Here is a 24020-nt window from a genome sequence, read left to right as displayed (position 1 = left end):
AAGTAACCCTTTTTTAATATTTTATTCACAAACTTTAACTATGACGATGATATCATTTTCTACATTATATATATATATATATATATATATATATATATATATATATGAATAGTTCCTTTGTGAGGTTGTAAACGTAATTGTCCCGGTTGAAGAAATAACAACTGATGTAAATTGCACAAGCAAGTGGTTATCAGGACTCAGTAACTGAGTGGATAACGCGATGGCGTTTGGAGCGAACGGCAATGGGTTCGAATCCCAGAGTGAACGTCAACTCTGAGATGCAGGTACATCCAGCTGACGAGTCCCAAATAGGACGAAACGCGCGTCAAATTGGATTCCACTGTTAGCCACTATCCATCTTTGCTTATAATGATTGTGAATTAAAGCTATGTGGAGGCAATACGCACAGGATGCACATTTGCCAATAGGAGACTGATCAATCTCAGTCCTAACACATCCATGGGAAGATTCAAACAAACAATACCAAGTGAATTTGATGTAAATCTTCGTTGAGACTCATGAAAAAAAACACTAAAATTGTGTAAATTAACACAAGAAGTTAGTGGAATTTTATTCTTTAAAACTACAGAAAAATTTTTATTATAGAGGTGAATTAAAAAGACGGATATTGTAACCAGCCGCACCACTGATCAATAACTAAATTTTATATTGCATAGAGAATTTAACAGTCAGAAGTAATTAGTTATAAGAACATTCATCTAAATTTGAACGAATAGTTCCACAGTAATCAGGCTTCAAGTTAGTGTAAGACATTAAATAAGAAATTTAATTTTATGTTTCTATTATATTTCGTAGAAAAAGTTCGAACCAGAATGTTGAAAGAAACAATTGATTTATTTGAATTTTAATTGTCGAGGTTTTTATAAATATGATTTTGTCATTATCAAAATAATTAATTTCGGAAAAAATGAACCCATACCCTCCTTGAACATATTCCAGAAAGCTGTATACTTTTTCGATCCTGACCAAATTCAAATGTAGCTGTCGAAAAACAGTGGAGAAATCCGAGAAACAAAAATAAGTGTTAAGTTGTAAAGATAATCAAACGACTAATGAAAATTCTTTTTACATGAATTATATAAACAAGAGTAGTATGTTTCAAATAATTTTATAGTACGCAGAAGAACGAAATTACAGAACAAAAAGAAGCATAGTTACTGAATAGAATTCATGGATTTTAATGATGTCAGATTTAAATATATCATAAGTTGATAAGATAAAAATACACTACAGATGTAAACTGCAATCAGTGGCGACAATTCCAACCAAAATGAACGCTTCTTGTATCAGTAAAATAGAAAAAGCTATATTAACAAACGGTAACTTGAATGAAAAGAGTAATCTAACAAGATGACAAATATCTACTATATGGTTGTGGCTGTAATGGTACAGAAACCAGTTATAATATTTATAAATGTGATGTCTGAAGATATAATTTCACAAGAATTAAATTAGTATAATAGCTTGACAGTTGTACATTTAATACTGACTGAATTCATAATGTTCAGTAACACTGTATCTGTCTGCTATGAACCGTTGACCTACTCGTAAAAAACGGAACAGATATCAGTGCATTTACCAGTCTCCAAGCAGATTTATCTCTAAATCCACTCTAATCAATGCTTGCAGCTGTCCCCTTTACGAGTGATGTAAAATGATGTGTTGATGTTCTTTAAGACATTTTCTCAAAAGTTGATCAGCAAAGAATTTGTGTGGCTCATTTTTGTTGCATTTCCGCTTTCGCAAAATTTATTGAAGCAAATATCACTACCAAATGATCAACTTTGAGTGGCATGAATAATAGAGATAACGTTTTATTACGATAAACTGACTCTCTATGGCAAAGTTTAGGTATCTGATAATATGGGTTATTTAATAACTTCATGATTCTCCTAATACACTGCTGTTTCTGGCTACGATTAGTTAGTTGTCTATCTTTAAGATATCAATCGATAAGATATTGTTTTTATCGTATGTAAATGCAATTTGATCGTTCAACGAATTAAACTAGTGGTACTTTGTAGACTATGTTTGTTCTCCTTGAAAGATGTTACTTTTTTCAAACAATGTACTGAGAACAAGAGTTTAATAATCTAGAGACAGGTAAAGAATGAAACAAAAGCTACCAAAGTTTTAAGCACAGTATTTTATCAAGATTGCGGATTAATTTGAATATCTTTAAGTGGAAAGAAACCTATAAATAAATGCAATATGATTCGAAAATCTTTAGTGGAACGTTTACATAAAAGATTGTTGACCTATGAATTTCGAATAAAATATCAGCCTTCTACAGCTCTCTGGAAGAATCTTAACAACATTTGGATTTTACGGAATAGAGTGAAAAACAATTAATCTTCAAGATGTTAGGAGCTAAAATCTCTTAATGGTGTCAGTAAGCGGACAGTTATTCTGCAGCGTTCCTTTATTTTTGAAATTAAAACAGTTGTAACATTTATCATATTGAAATGTTTTTAGCAATACATTAAGAAAATGGAAATGAACTATCCAGAATGGTAATTACTAATAACTTTGATGGACTCACAAAAACTAAAAAAATTAATTTGGTTGACACAATCGTAGGTGTGAAACATGTCACCGATACTTTCCTGTATTATTAAAATGAGTTTTAAGTGACATGACAGTTAATAACTTTAACTCGATAACCAAGTGCAAATAACTGCATTCAACTGTAAGTCACACATTTTTTTAATGAAAGCTAGTGATATTAATCGAGTACCAATACCAAAGATAGATCAGGGCTCGATCGTGAGTAAAATGTTCTAATAACTTAGCCATCAGTCCAACGTTATCGACCCCTGTGGAAAAAGCTTGGAGTGTGATTTTCACCTATCACATCTCCTTAGGGTTGAAAAGTTTCGAATGATTGGGAACGCGTAATGTACCGTGTTTGATCAAGTGAATAAGAAACTGGTTGTTCACATCATTAATTAGAATATTATGTTTACAGTGTTCATCAAGAACTACAATTAACAATATAACATTTCGGGATTTTGTACATTAAACAAATAAAAGCATACAAAACTCACAGTTCCAGAATTTTGGTAATGCTTATGCCTTTTAGCTTTGTGAGGATTAATAAGCTAATAAATAAATATGAAGCAAATTTAAAGGAATACATTACGAGTTCAACAGACAGGAACTCCCATAATATAATAATAAATTAAAAATATTTAATATGGGTAGAAAACATATCAAAATGATCAAAACAGTTGAAAATAATTCTATTTCTAAATATAATGGTCACAAGCGATTTACTAACTTATCATCTAAACACATGAAGCAGAAGAAATTGTAATTTTATAAAAGCACTTGAATCTACCAAACGCCAGTCTAAATTTTACGAACCAAAAGTCCTAGTGAGCATCTAGGAAAAAAGGACATGTTTTGGATGAATCAGCGTTTCAGACCAAAAAATCAATACCCAGTCTTGTCTCAAATAAAAGAGAAGCATATCTAGAGTTCAGGTTACCATATGTACAGTAAGCGTTGATGATTTGTTTAAATGACCTGCAGTTATTAATATTATTCATTCGGGTCATAAAAAGAAGCAATGGGTGGTTTTATTTTTATTTATCTTTACATAACAGAATATCTTGAAATATACTACTACCAACGAGCAGTATCAAAGCCCTCACACAAATCAAATGAGATTTGTGTGGCGCATACATATCTGGTGCTCCTTTGTACCAATATTTATGTAATTAAATAAATAAATAAATAAAGCTGAGATTGAATTTGGTGCCTGAAGCCACATTCATCGCTCAAAATTACTTACTTACGCCTGTTACCCCTTGTGGAGGAGCATAGGCCGCCCACCAGCATTCTCCACCCAACTCTGTCATAGGTAATTCTTTACAGTTAACATTCATCCTTTTCATATCTGCTTCTACTTCCCGACGTAATGTGTTCTCTCTCCTTCCTCTTTTCCGTTTCCCTTCAGGATTCCAAGTTAGCGCTTGCCTCGTGATGTAGTTTGGTGATTTCCTTAGTGTATTTCCGATCCACTTCCAACGTCTCTCCCTAATTTCCTCCTCAATTGGAAGCTGGTTTGTCCACTCCAATAAAAGGCTGTTGATGATGATATCCGACCAGTGAGTGTTGAGTATTTTGCGTAGACAACTTTTCATAAATACTTGTACCTTCTTGATGGTGGTTGTAGTAGTTCTCCACGTCTCAGCTCCGTACAGTAGAACTGTCTTGACATTTGTATTGAAGATTCTGACTTCGATATTGGTTGACAGTTGTTTTGAGTTCCATATGTTCTTCAATTGTAGGAATGCACCTCTTGCTTTGCCAATCCTCGCCTTTACATATGCATCAGGTCCTCCTTGTTCATCGATGATGCTTCCCAGGTACATGAATGTTCCCACATCTTCCAGAGTTTCACCATCAAATGTGACTGGCTTGGCGTTCTCTGTGTTGTGCTTTGGGATATTGCTTTTTCCTTTGTGTATGTTGAGGCCTATTGATGCAGAGGCTGCTGCTACATTAGTTGACTTCGTCTGTATTTGTTCGTGTGTATGGGATAGGAGGGCTAAAAATTAGCGTCGCTAATTTTCGCACCTTGAAGCAGATCCGATAACAGACAATTCTGGCTACGAAGCTGGTAAATCTGGCTCCCTCCATAAGGGTTGTTTTAAATGAAATAACTAGGAAACTCTGTAATTTCGGTGTTTAGTCCCATAAATCATAGTCATTTCGCTACTACAGTGTTATCCATCCTCTATTTGACATTCTAGTTTTGTTTCTGATGTGTTTTTTTATCACAACCAACTTGTGTTAGAGCCAGGAGAATCAAACTGATATAAGATTTCCGGGATTGTTCTACTTCATCATCTAGTCGAAATGTACTCTTCGGCTGGTAGAAACATAACTGTCAAGTGAAAATTACCAACTTCAAAATTTCAAAAAAGGATTTGTAGAATTTCACTAGCCACTTAGTTTGAAACAGAAAAAAATAGCATTCGAAACAAATTTAGATCTAATTTATTTGAGATTAGAATCTTGACAATTATTAAGAACAAATAAATACCTTCCTGTTGTTTGATTACCCTGATTGTGACAAAAATCCAAACTATAAAAACAAAACGTAAAAATCCCTGCTATCACTCATCTCGTACTAGCAAGCATAAATTGGTAAATATATATTTCTGTCAATTAGATAACTACTTACATCAAGTGAATATATCCCATTATTAAACATAGTTAACAATTCATTAGCAGATGTAGTAATTTCGCCAATCAAACTTTCTCTAAAATGAAATAATATTATTTGCATTGAATTAGACACGTACAATGAACCGAGACTAAACAAACAAAATGGCAATAAGAGCCTTACGTTGTTATGCTGATATACCACATACATAAGGTTCTGTAGTCTGACTCCCGTTATATGGTATAAATGATTGTTATTGAAATAAACATCCTGACTATTATAGTTTATTCTTGTCGACTTAATCTGCGTTAGTGTATAACGGAACTAAAATAAGTCAAATACGAGAATGGATTTTTGAATACGTATATTTTGTACACTCATTGATTTGAACAGATAATCAGAGGAATGAAGAGAAATGACGTGCAGTGGAGATCGCGTGTGAGCCAGAACAATTTAATCAAGCGTTAATCAATATTTATCACCAGATAAAAATAAGCTACAGACATGGGATGAATAGGATAAGAGGCGTACACACATACGCTCATGTAAAAACAGTCAAGACTAATAAGCGAATAACTGATAAGGTCAAAACGTGACTCAGGAAAAATAGATAAATTGGCCTGTCCAAAACCCAGAATAAGGTATATAGGCTTAACATAGCAACATACACTACAAAGGCGTATAAAACCACTTTTTAACATGTCGAGGGTGGATACTATGATAAGCGAAACATCTACATCCCATAGCTACGCCATACTCATTACGCGTGACAACACATAATTCCCAGTTCTATCGAGGGGTTATTTTTACGAGATTTAATATATGTTTAGTAAATAGGTTCGCTTACCTTCCACTCCTGTTCCAGTCAATGCAAGCAATGACCACTGGTCTAAAAAGCGACAAAACAATAAGTAAAAGCTAACCGATCAAAAGTTGGTCAAAAGAAAACCAATCAAAGCACAATGTGTATAGATCAAGAGCAACCTTATGTACAGTTTGAAGTGGTCCCAATTCATTTGAATGTTTATATAACATTTGAACACATAATAGATGAGTATTTCTGAAACAGTTCAATATTAGAATAAAAGGATGAAATTTTTCGATAGTTATATTACGTAGTATTATGAGCTATTATATTTATTGGGTGAAACGAGAAGAGAGATGGTGGTGATAGTCTGGGAAATGATTTCTTCAGCCGAGATAAAGAAGAAACCGAACTTACAAAACACCGGGTGTACAAATAAACTCACCATCCAAGGTGTTTACAATTATTAGTTATTTCTTCATTCTCCAGTATCATCATAGAAGTGTTTACAAACAGAATCCTACTATCTAGAATTCATATCATGTATACAGTCTTATTTTAAACCTTCTGTTGTATCATTATACAAGACGACTGACGGAACAAAAATTATCGAGTAGATTAAGATTGCATAACTTTGTTGAAGGATTGTTGCAGGTTTATCTCTCCGCATGAATTCATTTTATGAAACAAACTGTTAGTCTCATCAATGGGAATATATCTAGTCATAACTAAAGTGATGCTTATGTTAACTGATCAGTAGCCCTCACACGAGGTGTGGCTCAAACCTAAGTATTGGGTAGATAAGTCTACATAAATGTTAAAAATGTTTTCGGAAAATTCCATTTTTAATTGTGTTCAATAACGGATTTTCCTTTATGTGTAGCCATGGACATGAAATGAAGTCCACGTGCACCATTGGTTTGGAATCAGGGTTTTCCAACTCCCCTGGATAAATCCTCCGTGCACACCGACCCCGTCAAAACGCCGGACATCCGCTTTTCGTCCTCTCAATTTTGTAAACAACACCCCCACCGCAATAGGGCAGTGAGTAGGGCTGCCCCGACAATGGCTGAATACGTGTGGCCATGTGAGGGCATTTCGAGAGGGAGAGCTGACTCTCCTCACCTTTGGCCTTACCAGGGCATCGTATGAACCACCATAGAAAAAATATCAATTAGGAATGTGTGAAAGCTACACAATTAAAGAATCACATGGAACATAATGAGTTTACCCAAACCTTTTACATCAATAAGCAAAGATGGAGAGTGGCTAGCAGTGGAATCCAGGACGCGCGTTTCCTCCTATTTGAGACTCGTCAGCTGGATGTACCTGTATCCATTTATGTTCGCTGCCTAACCGAAGCTACAGTTAGAATTTTATCCTGTGATATCACTACCTTGGTCTTATATTCGATGTTTCTAATTACTGAATACGAGTACTGAGTGCTTTCCAACTAAGAGATTCACACCTACCAATATGATTTGGACTAGGAATCGATACTTATATGTCCTGACTTTACCTGTGGATTCTCCCACCACTAACTTCCAACACATTTACATGACAGCCAGCACTAAGTGCCAAGGTAATTGGTGGTTGGAAATATATATCGCCTCCAGATTTCGCTCAACAGCGACTAATAGTGGATGTACATCTACTGTCTAAACTATTGCAGTTCAAAATATTAAACAGTACCAGTGAAGAGGTTGTTATTATACAGTACATGTAAGGGTACAAAAAGACATAAGCGTCGTAAGTTTGCAGAATCAGCTGGAAAGAAACATACAGCTAATATTTGTAGTGTATGCAAATACAAAACAAGTAGAAAAAAACCTACCTGTCATGATCTCCATTACATAAAAGCCTTAGTGGTACAATCATCTGCTCCCAGTTTGGATTCAATGTGTTTCTTATCACTTTTGTTCTGTAAACGACTGTTCGACTTTTTGGTAGTCAAAAAGATAAATTTAAACACAATATGATTAGTCAAAAACTTGGAAAAAATAATTAGATTCTCGTCACACAGCATAAGCACGTAGACGGTAAAATGCCGCAAATACAATACAACGGCTAATGACATCTACAGTCACTTATCCACCTTAAATTATTACGAATTACCAGCATTTGAAAATCAATGGTCGCTAATAAAACAGACATAAGAACCCAGGAATACAACCTGATACATCATGAGACCAAACTGGGATGCACCATAACAGTCCCTCCAAAAAACTCGAAGCAACCCATGTAGCAAAAAAATCAGTGACATCAGCAGATTAGATAACTATGGACTCTTAAATGAGAATGTGAAAGGACAAAACATTCAATGACTGACAATTACAACAGATGAAGTGATCAGGACGCACCATTCGTCTACCCCTAAATGCTGAGCATGTAGTTGAGTCAATTCAAACGGATAAATCATGACAGTGCACGCAAGAATAGTAAAAAAGGGAGCTTGAATATGAATGCTTACTAGTAATGCAGCCTTTTTTGAAAATAACGGTCTATTGTGCATAGAACACTTTACAAAATTACAGCTGGATCAATACTTAGTCCAGTCTCAAACTGTCTGAGAATGTTATAAGTCCTGGTTATATGCCTTCTAAGACTAACGATGAAGTGGTCATTGAACAGACTGAAAGTCAAAAAACCACTGTTCGATCCAAAGTGTTATATCACAAAATGATTGATAATTGGAATCACCAAAAGTACAAGTGGTAAAAAGTAGAGCTCTGCAATGGGCCACCTGAAACCCCCAGAATGTTTAGGAGTTACTAGAACCTGTTTCAAAACAGCGATTCTAACAAACAGCCCTAAACATTTACGAACATAAGCCCAGACTTCAGTGTTACATAAATGATGTCACCACTGAAAAAATCAACTTGTTTAAAATTCAGTAGTTCCTTGGAAAGGCAGATTCAAATGACCTACTTAATAAAACTAGTGTGATAAGTTTGTCATGTTCTTTATTTATTGCTTACCTTCTATCTTCATTCACCCTGTAAAATGCGAGGAAAGGGTCAGATGATCCAAATATGTCCTTTTTATCTAGCGTCCTCCCAGATATGTCAAGCGTCAATTCATCCTCCGAAAGTAAATGAGATAAAAAGTAGCTTACTTTACAAGAAGAAACTTCCTCAGCAGAAACTAAAAATGTCTTTGATCAGAATGAAAGAGATACTTACTAATAATTGACCCACAATCATTCGAAGGGCCGTTTCTTAACAAATGACAGAAAGAAAACTTAAGCTTACTTTAATAATTTACTTATTTTTCCAGAAGAAGCAATTTCACCAAGAGTTGTCTCGCAATTGCCAAGAAAATCCTATAATAGTAAGCAAACCTGAAATTGCTTACATGTTTTTCCAACTTATCTGACTTCCAATCGACACCATATCTAAAATTTTACTAAAAAAAAAACTAGAAAACTAACACAACAAAATTTAAACGTTGTTGCTCCTCAAAATGATATTCCATGACAATCTTCTTAGCGAAATCAGGATTTAAATGATTATGGATGATTTCCGTCCTATCTAACTCAACCCATTGATTATCGGGAAAAGATTTTTCAAACACAACAACAACTAAAATAGATATTAAATCTGAATGAACAAAACGCACGTGGGTCAGGTTTCGACAAAACACCAGTGTCGCACAAATTTCTAGAATTTTTGTAAGCCCCCATACATTCTTACCCACCTGCAGGCTATCGAAAGTTCAACGGTGGTTGAATATGATATATCTTGATCCATATTATCTCAACGATTATACTGCTTTCCATAGCCCACACACTAACGCATCACCTAAAACGCACATTTTGGTTCCAGCGCCTTAAAGGTTGTTCATACTCTAATTCAGATTTGTGTAGTAAGGTCAGAAGGCCTATGGTCTACGTTATTCCTTTTCTAGTGTGCTTTTGTGAGTTTTCAGTCTTCTCTTGAACAAGTCAATTGAAGGCGCGAACACCACCGCTGCGGATAACAGGTTCCAAGTTCAAATGGTTCAAATTGTTGAGGACGGAATAGAAGAAGCTTTCGCTTAACGGGCTTCCGTGTCTGGTAGCAGTGAATCACCAATACCTCCAGGCAAAAACCTAGGTATATCAACGATAATAGAGGAAAAAAAGAATTTGGTAAATCATAATGATGTTATCCTTAGTCCTTAAGAATAAGTCAAGTTTCCTCTTAAAGGACTCCTGGGAAGTCGTTTGGACTAGCTCAGTCGGCAGCGAATTCCAGCATTTGACAACTCTTAAGGAGTAGAAGTTGTGTCTACTGTCTGTTCTGCTATGTTGAGTCTCCAGTTTCTGGGTGTTACCTGTTAGGTTATTGTTATGACTAAGCTTAAGATGTTTAAGGGGATGACCAGAAGTATTAAGGGCACTGTAAGTCATAAGAAGATCACCTCTAAGACGCCTGTACTCTAACGGGTAAAGGTTAAGTGATTTGAGGCGCTCTTCATAAGGTTTGAATTTGAGTCCCCGAACTGATTTCGTGGCTCGACGTTGTATACGTTCCAGAGTGTCCTTATCCTTTTGGAGGGAGGGAGGAAATACTATGTTTCCGTACTCTAAATGGGGACGAATAAAACTGTTGAAGATTATGTGGAAGGTTCTACCGTCAAACTGGCCAAAAATGCGCTTCAATGTTACCAGTGCAAGGTTTGCTTGAGAGGCGTTTTTGTCACAGTTCGCGTACGATTTCAGGTCATAGGGTACCGACACTCCTAAATCTTTTTCGACTTGGGAAACTTCTAGAGGGGAGTTACCTAAGTTATAGCTATAGTCTGCAACATGTCTCAGACGGACTTCTTTGCACTTTGAAGTGTTGAAGGTAAGTCCGTTGTCGTCTGCCCAACTTTGAAGTCGGATCAGACCCTCCTGAAGTACTAGTATATCATTATGATTACGTATCTCTCTCCAAAGTTTCACATCATCAGCAAAAAGCAATAAGTCAGATGAAACTTGTTGAGGAAGATCATTAATGTAGATCACGAAGAGAAAAGGTCCTAGTATTGAGCCCTGGGGGACCCCATTAGGACATTCCATAGTCTGAGAGAAATTGAAGTCAACCCTGACCTTAAAGTGTCGGTTTGCTAAATATGGAGTGAGCCAGTCAATCAAAGGAGGTTTTATACCCAATCGTCTAAGCTTCTTGATAAGACATATGTGGTAGACCCTATCAAAAGCTTTTGAGAAGTCCAGGTAGATGACGTCAACCTTCCCCTTGCGATCAAGGATGGTTGTCCATCTATCCACCGCAGTCAGCAGGTTGGTCATACAAGAATGACCTTTTCTGAAACTATGCTGTTGAGGTGAGAAGAACTTTAAGGATGATAAGTATTCTTGTATACCGTCGTATATTAGGGATTCCATAATTTTGGAAGGTATGGAGAGAAGGGCCACTGGTCGGTAGCTTGAGGGTTCACTGCGTCGGCCTCCTTTGAAAATTGGTGTGATGTGGGCCAGCTTCCAAATTTCCGGTAGTTTGCCTCTGCTTAGCGAGTGTGCAAGCATCACGCTAAGTGGTGTCGCCAGGATTGAAGCTGCTTCCCTCAAAACAGCGGAATGAACCATATCCGGACCAGGAGAAGTGTCTTTTCTTAGGTGCTGCAGTTTACGGAGCACCAGGTCAGCACTCAGGTCCACTTCGGAACGTCCTGTACAGGTGCAGGTGAAGCTTTCGTCAGTATAGTTGATGTGGGTCAGCTGGAATGTCTGGGAGTATTGTTCAGCCAAAAGGTTGATGACTTCATTCTTCAGTAATGAGGATAGGAGGTCTATTAACCTATATTAATCCTTGCAGTTTGTTACACTGTGGAGGTCCAATCTCGTTCTCAATATATCAACAGAAGGTGCTGATATTACGTGTTCTGGTAGAGAATTCCAGTAATTCATTACTCGGTGCAAGAAACGAAACTCCCGACGTAGGCGATTTGATCCCGGTTTTTGGACTTTCTTCGAATATCCTCTCAAATTATCAGTCCTTGACAGAAGGAAAAGTCAGGACTGAAAAGCTCTACGAATAGACCATAATACCCTATAGCGTTTTGCAGCAGCAGCCTTACAGTGGCTGGTTGTTTTGAGGTCATTGCTTAGTACAACTCCTAAATCTTTATAATTTCTTACTTTGGTTAACACAAATCCACATATTGTGTAGTAATACGAATCATCGTAGTTATTTAGTTGCATCAGCACACTCTTGTTAGGATTCACTTCCAGTGACCACACGTCCATCCATGCCACTAATGAGTTGAGATCATCCTGTAATACTATTCTGTCTGACATGCTATATATGGGTCTCCAAATCTTTATGTCATCGGAGAAGAGTAGGACGGATGACTTAGCTACAGTTGTTAATTCACTTACGTAAAGTAAAAAGAGAAGAGGACCGGGGATTGTGCCCTGGGGAACTCCACTTTTACAGGTTCCTACGATGAGAGGGCTCCATTTACTCTTACCCTTTGTCTCCTGTCATGCAGAAAGTCACTTATCCAGTCTATAACCGTACAATGAATTCCAAAACTTTCCAGTTTTAACTTTAGACCAGAATGGGAGACCTTATCAAAGGCTTTACATAAATCTATGAAAATCACATCTACGGGAATATTTCGATCTTTTGCCTCAGCAATAAGAAGATTTGTCAAACATGATAGGCCCATCCGAAAACCATGTTGTTCTTTGGATAAAAGATCGTGTCCTTCCGCATAGTTTATAACAGCCATCCGAATAATTTTGTCCATTAGTTTTACAACTGCACTATTTAAGCTGACAGGCCGATAGTTATTAACTAAACCTCTACTCCCAGCCTTATACACCGGACTAATTATCGCGTCTTTCCAGTCTCTGGGTAATCTGGGCTGCAGCAGGGACATATCAAACAGTATCGCTAAAAGTTCAGCAATTAAATTTCATAGGGCTTTCATAATCCTAGGATGAATATTATCAGGACCACTGGACTTATCAGGTTTGAGATGCTAAAGTAGTCTTAAGATAGTATCTTACTTAATAACTACAGGGCCCATCAACAAGCCGCCACGACCACAATGAATAGGTGGTCGTTCCTCATTAATGATAGTAAAAAGTTGACTGAAATATTCCAATAAAGCTTCAGCTTTTTCGATATCATTTCTTGTCAATATTAACGGATTTTCCTGTACCATAAGTGATGGGAGTCCATCACTTCTCTGAGTTCGCCTCTTCATATATGAGAATAACCGTTTTGGGTTATATTTACAATCCCTAACCAATTGTTTTTCATATGACCGTCTAGTCTTACTAAGCAATGCCTTACAAGTATTCCTAATCTTACAATAACTGGATCTGTACTGTTCTAAACCAGTAGAGATGAACATATTCTAGTGCTTTTTCCTACGTCTAAGAAGCTTCTTGACTTGTTTATTTATCCATGGTGGACTATTATTCGGTCTACGTAGTAACAAGCATGGTACGAATGAGGACGTGATTGAACTAAGCTTGCCTTTAAATGTAGACCGTGCCTCTTCAACCGATGAGTTAGTATCTACTGACCAATCAATCTTAGCAGCACACTCCTGAATGGCCGATATGTTAGCTCTCCATATGTTTGGGGGAGGCTTGACCTGATAGTATATCATGCCACTAGCTCTAAACGCGAATGATAAAGCAGTGTGATCGCTATTCACTAACGGGGGAAGAATATTTAGTTTGGCAATATCCTCAGTCTCATGAGTGATTACCATGTCCAACAGAGAACCTTGGTTTACACCAAAACATGTAGGTTCGGATACATGCTGTACTAATGCATGCTCCATTATTGTTACCAGTATCCTACCATCAAAGGAGTTTATAGATCCTTTCGTAGTCATCTCAGTCCAACTTGATGTGAAGCCTGTATACCAGTTGTATTTTGTTCGTTCTGGGCTTTTCTACTCGTCTGCTATGTCCTCTGAATTGTCTCGTTCTAGTGGGAGGAAAGAAAGGGAATATATTAGGACCAAAATCATTCCTTAGTATTCTATACATCAAAATCAGACCACTTAATTTACTATAAGACAGAGTAAACAGGTCTAGATTTTCAAGCCGCTCTTTGTATGGTAAACCCCAGAGTACTCGAATCGCATGGGTAGCTGCCCCCTAAACTTTTTACAAGATATCCGAGTCACTTTTTAAACAGGAGCTCGCAGCCTTAACTGAGTTCTCAAGCTTAGTTCTCACTAAGGTTGTGTATACTGAACATGGTAGTATCTAACTTAGTGAAGTCCATCTTAAAGCCCAGACGGTTCTAAACCCTTTAGTTGCGGCCTCTCCACAACGTACCATGGTCTTAATGTCATGACTCACTGTCACCACAAGATACATGTGAGACCGGACCACGAGTACAGGCACTTCTCCTATGTTGTACCTATTTACCTTTGTATCCACAAAGTGTACGTAGACACACTTTGACGCGTCGATAGGCATTAGCCACTCTTTAGTCCAGTTAATCACAATATTTAGGTCTGCCTGAAGTGCTCGTGCAAATGCATCTCCCGTTATTTCTCGCCAGAGTTTTATATTAGCGTATAATAGCATTGGGGACTCAACTATACTTGGGAGGTCATCTACATACAATATAAAGAGTAAAGATCCTAGAACAGAACATTGAGGGACTCCACTAAGTACTGGTCTCCAGGTGTAGCACTTCGAACTTATTCCTACTTCATGTCTACGACCTACTAGGAAATTCTTAGGCCATTTTAGGAGAGGTCTGGCAATACCAAGATTTTCCGGTCCATGGCAGTTCATTTGTTGACACATTGTCAAATGCTTCGCTGAAGTCAATGCAGACTTCCACTGATTTTCCGTTGCCTGGAGGTTTTGTTCAATGCTCTCTTGCTATAAGAAGGTTTGTTGTGCAAGATTAATCTTTTCTGAAACCATGTTGTTCGCTGTTTAACAAGTTGTTGGTTTACACGAATGTCATTATGGCCAATTTGACTATTCTTTCAAGTATTTTAACTACGACACTGGTGAGGCTGACGAGTCTGTAGTTTGATGGAAGTTTTCTTGGTCCTGTTTTATGTATTGGAGTGACGATCGCACCCAGTCCGTAGGTAACATACCTTGGTCAAGTGACATTGAATATCACAGTTAGTGGGGCTGCGGTATATTGTGCAGTTTGTCTCAGTATTTTGGGGTGTACTTCATCCGGTCCTTTCGACTTTTCCGTGTCTAAGGTGCTAAGAACCTTAAGTACATCATCTCGATTCAATTCCACGGTGAACAGATGGTTTATTGGCTTTTTATTTGGGTCTAGTTCTTCGTCTGAAAGAGGTTCTTGAGTGAAAACTGCCCCAATATATTTTGCCATAGCCTCTGCGTTTTCCTGATCCTCCCCCTTCATTTATAAAGTTCCTTATCCGCTCATACCTTGTTTACACTTATTTACTTTAACATATTTGAATGCTGTTGCTTAATAAGTCCCTCATAACAAAGAAATAGACTAAGTAGCCATACCTTAACTATTCCTCCATGAACGTTGACTGCTCTGCTTCTCGTCCTTTCTTTTTCTTACAGTCCTTTTCAGCACCCTTGAGATATGCCACCGAAAATAGATATGGAACGGGCTACTTCGTCCTGCACCATTATTAAAGCCTCAGATATTCCCGAGGAATATAATATTGCGGTTTCTAGAAGCGCCCAACTTCATATGGATCTCTTCTCGACCATAAGTTGCATCTCGCAACGCAACCCTCATGAAGAGCGCCAATTGTGGTGTTGACAATACGTTTCTTACTAAAATCATTTACACATATCTTATAATATATCAACCCACTTGAGTAGTTTACTACAGTGAAAATTGTAACTTCTGTAACCATTTGATCCTGCCTGTAAACTGTCGTGCCTCATGTAACAAACTGTTATTTGGGAATAAATTATACGACAGATAAAAGAATATGCAGCTAAAGTTTCTTCCCAATTATTTGTAAAGAAGACGTTCACATACATGAGCATCCTAAAGACACTTTAACCTGTCTTCCATAGAAACATATAGGTCATGTTTTAAAGAATCATTGAGATTTTGACATTACATTGAAGACGTAACCAAATATCTGCTGAAGGCAGGAAACGAGAATAATGATAGGTTACAGGCTTAATAGCTTATTCTAGGAGTGCAGTGTAATATCAGGTATGTATGGATTCGAACTAGTAATTCACTACCTGTAGTTGTGGTCGAAGGGCGGTCCATAAATTTCTACCTGCCTTTCGACGGAGACGCGAGCCACTGTTTCAGCGGTGATATCTTTGGTAGGTACTGATTCAGGTCATCGTGCAAAACGGTCCATACATGTGAAGGGATCAAAGTATCCGTGGAATTATGTTGAGGGTCCCACCAAATGAAGATGGATGTGAACGGGGTGAGTGTAAGTATTGGTGGGTAAGCTAGTTACACATCATTTGGGCCTAAGAACCTCATGGTTCCATCAGACTACACAAGAGCGCCTCTACTCATTCACATCACTACTCATCTCGAACTAGCAAAACTGTCCCGCTATGAGCTTGATGGTTGCTCGAACACCTGTATGCAAACGTTCACATGATTTGTCGAGGACACTGTGTTGGCATTGTTTCAGAATGATCGTGCCGATCCCGACATTAAATATACCGCTATGTACGGTTCCTTTACCTTTTCCCATCAGTTTGGTTTGTAGTTTTTGGTTTATCAATGACAACTTATGCTGAACATCGGTGTTCTCCTTTGGAGATTGGGCAGTCCGTTCTCTTGGAAACTGCTCAGGGAACAAATAAAAACAAGGCATCCATGGCTACTCTGTTTGCCTCAGGAAAATGCTTGATATAGGAAATGAACTGCGAGATGTAGTTCAGTGATTGAGTCTCTGAAGGAGAGTATTTGTCTGAAGACGAGTAAGAGCTTTATGATCTGCGAAAAGAGTAACTGCTATGCATAACACAGAGTTGTGAAAGTGCTGTACAGCATACAACATGACAGTTAGTTCCTTGTCACTAGTATCATGTTTCAATGCAGCGTCGTGTGGCTGTTACGAAAATGCATAGGGTCGAAAAGTTTTCTCTATTTAGTTTGTAAGACTTCTACGATTGTCAAGTTGACTGCATCTATGGCGATATTGGTCGATGTTTTAGTGTCCTGGCGTGCAAGCTCAGATGAAATGGAAATACTGTCTTTCACTGTAGAATATATGTTCTCTTAACGTCGTCATCCAGTTTAATAATTTAACATTTCCGTGAAGAAAATTTTTAATGGTATCATGAATAATATGAGGTTTGATAAGAACCGTCGGCAAAAGCTGTCCAGTCTACCGGATGTGCGCAGTTGCTTGGTCATTGTCAGTTCTGGTTAATTCAGAACAGCTTCCACTTTACTCGGTAGTGAGAGAATACCATGAGTATCGATTGTATGACCGAGAAATTTGAGTGGTTAATCTAAGATTTGTCGTGTCTCGACGTTCACGGCAGCTCTATTTTTGGAGTCTTTGAAAATCAAGGCCTAGATGTTAGGAATGAGATTTTTTCACTACTTAAGATCAGATGATAATGCATGCAAAGAGTCAAGACCTCTGAATAAATCGTTGATAAGTTACTGGAAAGTTCGCTTGACATTTCTCAAAAAGGAAGGCATACGTCAAATTTCGTAACGTCCGAAAGACGTGACGATACCATTCTTGGAGAAATCAACCATATCCCTGACGATCCGGTCAAATGCCTAAAATAAACTGATTTTCTGGGAAACAGTCATACTGCACTAGTCAACTGTCAGGTCGTGATTACAAGGTCGTTGGATTCTGATCTATCCCGGATACTACGGGTTAACAGATAGTGATCAGGGGCATTTTTCGTGTTAAGCTACCGATAATCGCCTTTTCCACGCTAATCATTGCTATCACCTCAGTGATCGTGTGCAACATAGATTCCCATGGTGTGTTTGATGGAAGGATCATTACTACATCCATAATGTGATTTAATTAAGTTTCAGCCGATCTTATGTATTCAGGAGCTATTATTTGCCGCGTTGACAGTACTGGTAGTCCAGTAGTCACTAGGTGATGTCTAAAATTTTTAGTTACACGTCGCAATTAGAATTGTGGTTTGCACAGTTCATGACACTTATCGAGTTTTATTATAATTTACAGGCCGACTACGTGTCTGATTGTGATAAGGCGGAACCCAGAACCTGGAAATGAAACTCTGCAAACAGATAATTCAGTGTTTACGTTACTCACCTTCATTTATTCGAGTTAACCAGTAAGTAACGATGTTGTGGCAGATCCATGTTAATGACTGGCACAGATACATCCGCAACAACATATATCCTGCGCAAGGGTTTGCGTAAGCTGACTTTGAAGTAAACGTACCATTCACCGTATGTGGCACTCACTTTCCTATTTGCTGCCTGTAAATTGAGAACCGGGTCTTGTAGTAGATCGTTGGTATTATTATCATTATTCACAAACATCTTATGGGTACATAAGTGCTGTGAAGAAACCATTTCGGGTTTCTTTAAAAATGCAATAATACACAATTTTCAATAATGTTAGCATTACATTTGCCATGTTTGAGAAAGGAAGGAAAAATAAAATAAAGTATTAATGATAGAATAGTAATAATAAATCAAGTTCTGTGTAATTGGCAAGAATTTTGAATTGATTTTGAAGAAGGAAAGGAAGAAACTAAGGAAATAGTAATAAAGGAGTCGCGGAATACGTAAATATCTTAACACAGAACAAGAATAAACAACTATGTATGTATAGTGTAGGGTCAGTGAAATGTCACTGAACATCGAACAGATCGTCAATCCCAGTCAAGGTCAGGGATAGTCAACGCGCATCAGTCAATCATACGCCATGGAATGGCCCACGCAGCAGTGGTTGTACTTTCGCTTCTGTACTTTTGTGGTTGTACCTTAACTAATATATTATTGTAATAACGTCCTTTGTGTTGTAGTCTTCAGAGCATCTATGGTCCCTTGATACGTCGATGGGGACTTCCATGTAAGGTGCTGGTCGCAAGGTGTGACTCCGAAGTTAGCTTATTCGTTATACCGTCCCCGTCTAAATCGAGTAGGCCTTCAATCATTCGACATAGACCATCAACGTCGATGTTCTACAATAGCAAAAACGAGTAATAAAAATAAAATTAAACAGAATAAATTAATAAGTAAATAACTTATTGTTGCGATAAGATATGACGTTAGAATAAGTGTTTGTTCGTGCAGTCATAGTTTTGGGTGATGCTATGAAAGTCTCAATTAAGTGCAAAAGATAATCAATGTGTATGAGGTGTATATACATAGTCAAGATAAAACGAGTCTGATAAGTTTGATTCGGCATAACACAAATTATTGTCTTAATCCAAAGTTTCGTAATCTTAAGAATAATATTAATTTAGAGGGAAAAAAAGAGAGAAAAGAAAATGAACACATAGTGAGAGGGTACAACCATGATAATAATAGTGTAATGGATATAGACTTTTGAGATAAACGAATAATTTAAAAATAATAATAATAACAATAGTAACTATAATAATAAACCTTTATTGCACTCGGATAAATACGTGTAGACTTATGTAACAGTATACAGAGTGGAACCGGGTATTAGTATAAACATTAATGCAAAAAAAAATAATAATTTAAAATGATGCTATGATAGTCACAATTAATTGCAAAGGATAATTTAAATATAAATTTCTATATGTTATATATATATGTTGTGGAGATTATAATAATAAAAAAATCTGAGAATTTATTTGTTTAAGTGTAACATATGGTTTTTTGTTTTTAATTGTAGACTTTGGGTGTTTAGGAATAAAATATGTTCAGAAGGACAAGAAGAGGTGAAGAAAATATCTAATGTGTCGAGAGACCAATAATGATAATAATAACAGTAATAATTATAAATACGAACATAAGCAGACTTCATATATTAAGATGAATAAAAGTGAAATAGAATAGAATCAGCAAGAAGCATGGTAACTTCTGGATTAATGTCAAGGAGTTAATAAAACCTATTCATCACATCATCGATATACAACAAACGGTCGTACCCACCCGTTACATTTGCTGTCGATGCGTTCTCGAAGAGCCGGAGGGTTCGGGGCCAGGGAAACTGTAGGTTTCCTTGCAATTTCTAGAATATTTATCATACGTATTCGGCATCAATACCATTTAAGGTTATCCGTTTCTCGAGGTCTAGAGACAGATCCTATGCATGGCGAGTCTCTTTGAGACTTTGTGGATAGTCTTTAGTCATTCTGTGATCCATAAGACTAGTGAGGGTATAAAAGTGACCAGTAACTTGGTTTTGTGTCGTTTGAGGTCTTTCTTTGATCGATCAGTCTTCACTGCTGAGGGTTTTTGGTGATTTACATGAGCCTGTAAGGCAGGGGAGGCGGTAGTCTAACTCTTTAGGAAGTTAGGTTTGTGTTTGGATATATTGAAAACAAAACATGTAAGCATGCGAAAAAACTGAGGACCAGAAAATGGATATTGTAACATTTGAAGGTACATAAAGTTTACTATAGAGGACAGACTCGCAGTGTATCATTTTGTGTACCAGATGAATGAACTATCAACTTTTATGGATTATATTTACTAAACAACCCTGCTTGGGATGCATACTATGAACCAGTATATGTTGTAACTTGTGGATCATGCTTTTAAAAATGACGTGCACCTGCCCTTGCAGAAATATATTATTATTATTATCACGTTACCCCTCACCAGTAGAGATGGCACAAATGACAGTGTTTGACGAAATTTTAGTTTGTGACAACCCAACAATCACTGATGTGAAATCTAGTCATATCAGAAGTCAAGGCTGAATGAGCCAGAAGACACACTTGGAATTATATCGATTTGTACAGAAGAATGTGACCTTAATTGACCATACGTTATGAGGGGTGTGAAGCACGTAGTAAGCGAGTGTGATCTGGTATGGATGCATGACCAAGGCTTCCAGCTAGGGTTTCGTCCAGTAAAACTAATAAGGTCGACATCAATCTTAAGGACTCGTGAAAATTTTTCTTCAGTGATTTATCTGTTATAAATCAAATAAACCACGTTCGTTGATTGCTTAAGAGAGCATTCACTCAAGACAGAACATGAAAGAGCTTGCACAGAAATCCGTGTGAACTACTTGACGTTTTGAAACGGTAAATTATGGGGCCCTTCGCTAAAAGCTATGGTGATGGCAGCCTCCCTCAGAAGAAAGTCCAACATTTACTCCATTTCTGTAAACGATTAACGGGGATTACCTTATATTTTATTCCTAGATTACTCATATCACTAGGTATATTGCTTCGCTTCTCAGCTTTCATAATGAATGATGATGACCCTTTCTAAATAAGAAAGCACTTCAACTATCAAGAATCAGATCCCAAGTCGGTTGCCAAATGAACTTTACATGCATCTGTACAGGTCAAAGGATGCAAGGATCAAGCTCAATAGCAAGTTGGAGCTGACTATCCCACTTGTGGACTGTCAAGATCATGGAAAAGACGTGCAAGGGGTGGGGGCTGCCAACTTGGAAAACCCAGTGTAGGTAGGTTGCCTGTGCTACTCACAGACTGCTCATTCAGATAAACAGTATGCGGAAGCTGGCGCGTTTCATTTGGAATGCATGAACTGCCTATATATGGATGTCACGAGTCTGCCGAGTAAAATTGATGAGTCGTGTGAACTCAGTCATGCATAGCTAATACTCATTGATAGGAATATCTGAAACATAGCTATCTTCTCAAATCACGGACCAAGGACTAACAACACTCGGCATTTCTTTGTTTCGCAACGGCAGAAAAATGGTAATGGGGGGCAGAGTAGCCTAATACGTGCGGTCTTGCCTGGAGGTGTATCAAGTGCCCAACCAAGAGTTTATCAATCTTGATAAACCCGTATGATACTCAGTAAGATTGTCTAACACCTCGAGGTGTCAGCCTACTGCTGACACGAGGTTTGACAGTCTTATGCCGGAAGGATTACCCTGCTCTACTCGTTTCGGACACACACATATTCTGATTCGACGAAGCGAACCTTCAAGCTACTGACCTGTACCACTTCTCTCTATCCACTAAAACATTAATAAGTTCCTGATATGCGACGTTATACACGACTATTTATTATCCTTAAACTTCTTTCCACCCACACAGCATGGTTTCAGGAAAGGTCATTCTTGTATGACTAATCTGCTGACCACGGTGGACAAATGTAAAACCATCCTTGATCGCAAGAGGAAGATTGACGTCATATACCTTGACTTCTCAAAAGCTTTTGATAGGGTCAACATATATGTTTTATGAATAAGCTCAAACGATTAGGTGTGAAATCACCTTTTGTTGGTTGGCTCACTTCATATCTAAAAATCGACATTTTAGAGTCAGGGTTAACTTCACTTTCTCTCAGGCCACATAATGTCCCAATGGGGTTCCCCCAGCTATCAGTACTAGGACCTCTTCTTTTTCTGATCCATATAAACAATGTTCTACTGTAGGTATCGTCAGATTTTTTACTTTTCGCTGGTGTGACGAAAGAACCTTCCACATAATGTTCAACAGTTTATTTGTCCCCTTTAGAGTACGATGCTATAGTATTTCCTCGTTCACTCCAAAGGGATATGGATATTCTGGATCGTTTCCAACGGCGAGCCGCGAAATCAGTTCGGAGACTCAAATCCAAGTCCTATGAAGAGTGCCCCCAATAATTAAACCATCACCCATTACAGTACATGCGTCTTGGAGGCGACCTTTTTATGACTTACAGCGTCCTCAAAACTTCTTTAAACTTTTAGTTCCAACAAAAACCTTAGGAGTAATACCCAGAAACTGGATTTATAACGCATCAAAACGCACTGTTGACGCACCTTCTACTCCTTAAGACTAATCAAATGCTGGAACTCGCTGCCTGCTGAGCTAGTACAAGCGACTTAACGGGAGTCCTTTGTGAGGAAACCTGACATATTCTTAAGGACTAAAGACAGTATCTCGCTACAATTTACTAATTTTTCTCTTTTATCGTTAAATATACCTAGGTTCTTACTTAGAGGCAACGATGATCTACTGCTACAAGATACGGAAGCCCATTAAGTGAAGTCTTATTCTATTCCGTCTAGAACTATCTGAAACCATTTGAAACAATTCACTAATTTTATCGGTCCATGTGGAAATTTGAACTGATTCTACCTAATGTCGTTGTACTTACCAACTAGTTAAGTTATCTGCATATCAGTTTATTGTCTGTCATTGGGTTGAAGATGAATATAACATTTATTTATCATCTTTATAGTCTGTAGCTTTTTCCAATCTGAATTTAGCAACCTTCACCTCAAGGTTCTCCCCAGGTGCGGGTAACTTAAAGGCGATTCCTGCTGGTACACAACTCGACTCTATGTCTGATGGAGGCAAAGACAAGCGAGTTTCATCAGTAAGGGAATTTTGTACTCAATACTGAATACCTCTTTTGCTTTTGTTAGACTTCATAGGAGGCTGCGTAGTGACGAGGATGATAAATGGGATTGTAGTGTGTGTACCTACATAAATCCCAAAGAATCTTATAAGTGTGAAATATGCCACACCAGAAAAGGAACTTCTACAAGGTATGGTTTTGGTTTTGATAGTAACTCCGATCCAGGAAACCCAGACTGAATACTCAGGTAGTAGAGCAGCAACAGTTAATTGCTCAGACTATACTAAAAGAAAAGGATGATGAACAAAAAAAGAAAAGAGAATCTAAATGCAAACAGTCTGTATCTAGGTATTTGATAAGTTTCTTTTCGTGATTTTGTAGTAACTTTCGGTTCAAACACTTTGATCGATCATCACCATTACTTTTCGAAATCTTCGCAAATGGCTATAGCGTTATTATCACTGAATTCCAGCCCAAATCAATAAAATCAAACGTCCGACGCTTTTCGGAAAGTCCTGCGCCTTCTAACTGCTCATCTCACCAAGTACGTCATGATTATTTTCACATCTCATCCCCCTTTTGGTGTTGTTTGATAATGATAGCTATTTTGTTCATAACTGCTATGTATTTA

The 24020-nt window shown here is 37.6% G+C and overlaps 1 protein-coding gene across 1 annotated transcript in view; it reads right to left on the bottom strand.

Moving 5' to 3' along the window:
* Smp_060480 (putative copine) overlaps nucleotides 1-9820 on the bottom strand; it is a gene marked incomplete at its 3' end in the record, with an annotated part of 28307 nt that extends 18487 nt beyond the window's left edge. The window contains exons 1-13 of the mRNA XM_018794239.1: nucleotides 9699-9820; nucleotides 9621-9661; nucleotides 9433-9583; nucleotides 9357-9396; nucleotides 9254-9324; nucleotides 9185-9219; nucleotides 9118-9146; nucleotides 8981-9084; nucleotides 7837-7941; nucleotides 6045-6086; nucleotides 5216-5294; nucleotides 3069-3122; nucleotides 941-1002 (exon numbers count right to left, since the gene is read on the bottom strand). Coding sequence (XP_018648672.1) covers nucleotides 941-1002; nucleotides 3069-3122; nucleotides 5216-5294; nucleotides 6045-6086; nucleotides 7837-7941; nucleotides 8981-9084; nucleotides 9118-9146; nucleotides 9185-9219; nucleotides 9254-9324; nucleotides 9357-9396; nucleotides 9433-9583; nucleotides 9621-9661; nucleotides 9699-9751 — 866 coding nt within the window. The 5' untranslated portion in view covers nucleotides 9752-9820. The remainder of the gene's footprint in view (nucleotides 1-940; nucleotides 1003-3068; nucleotides 3123-5215; nucleotides 5295-6044; nucleotides 6087-7836; nucleotides 7942-8980; nucleotides 9085-9117; nucleotides 9147-9184; nucleotides 9220-9253; nucleotides 9325-9356; nucleotides 9397-9432; nucleotides 9584-9620; nucleotides 9662-9698) is intronic.
* Between the last annotated feature and the right edge of the window lie 14200 nt (nucleotides 9821-24020).

This window comes from Schistosoma mansoni, chromosome 1 (genome assembly GCF_000237925.1).
Source record: "Schistosoma mansoni strain Puerto Rico chromosome 1, complete genome".
Taxonomy (NCBI): Eukaryota; Metazoa; Platyhelminthes; class Trematoda; order Strigeidida; family Schistosomatidae; genus Schistosoma; species Schistosoma mansoni.
The sequence above is the reverse complement of the archived record's forward strand: the minus strand, read 5'-3'. Positions and strand labels throughout refer to the sequence as shown.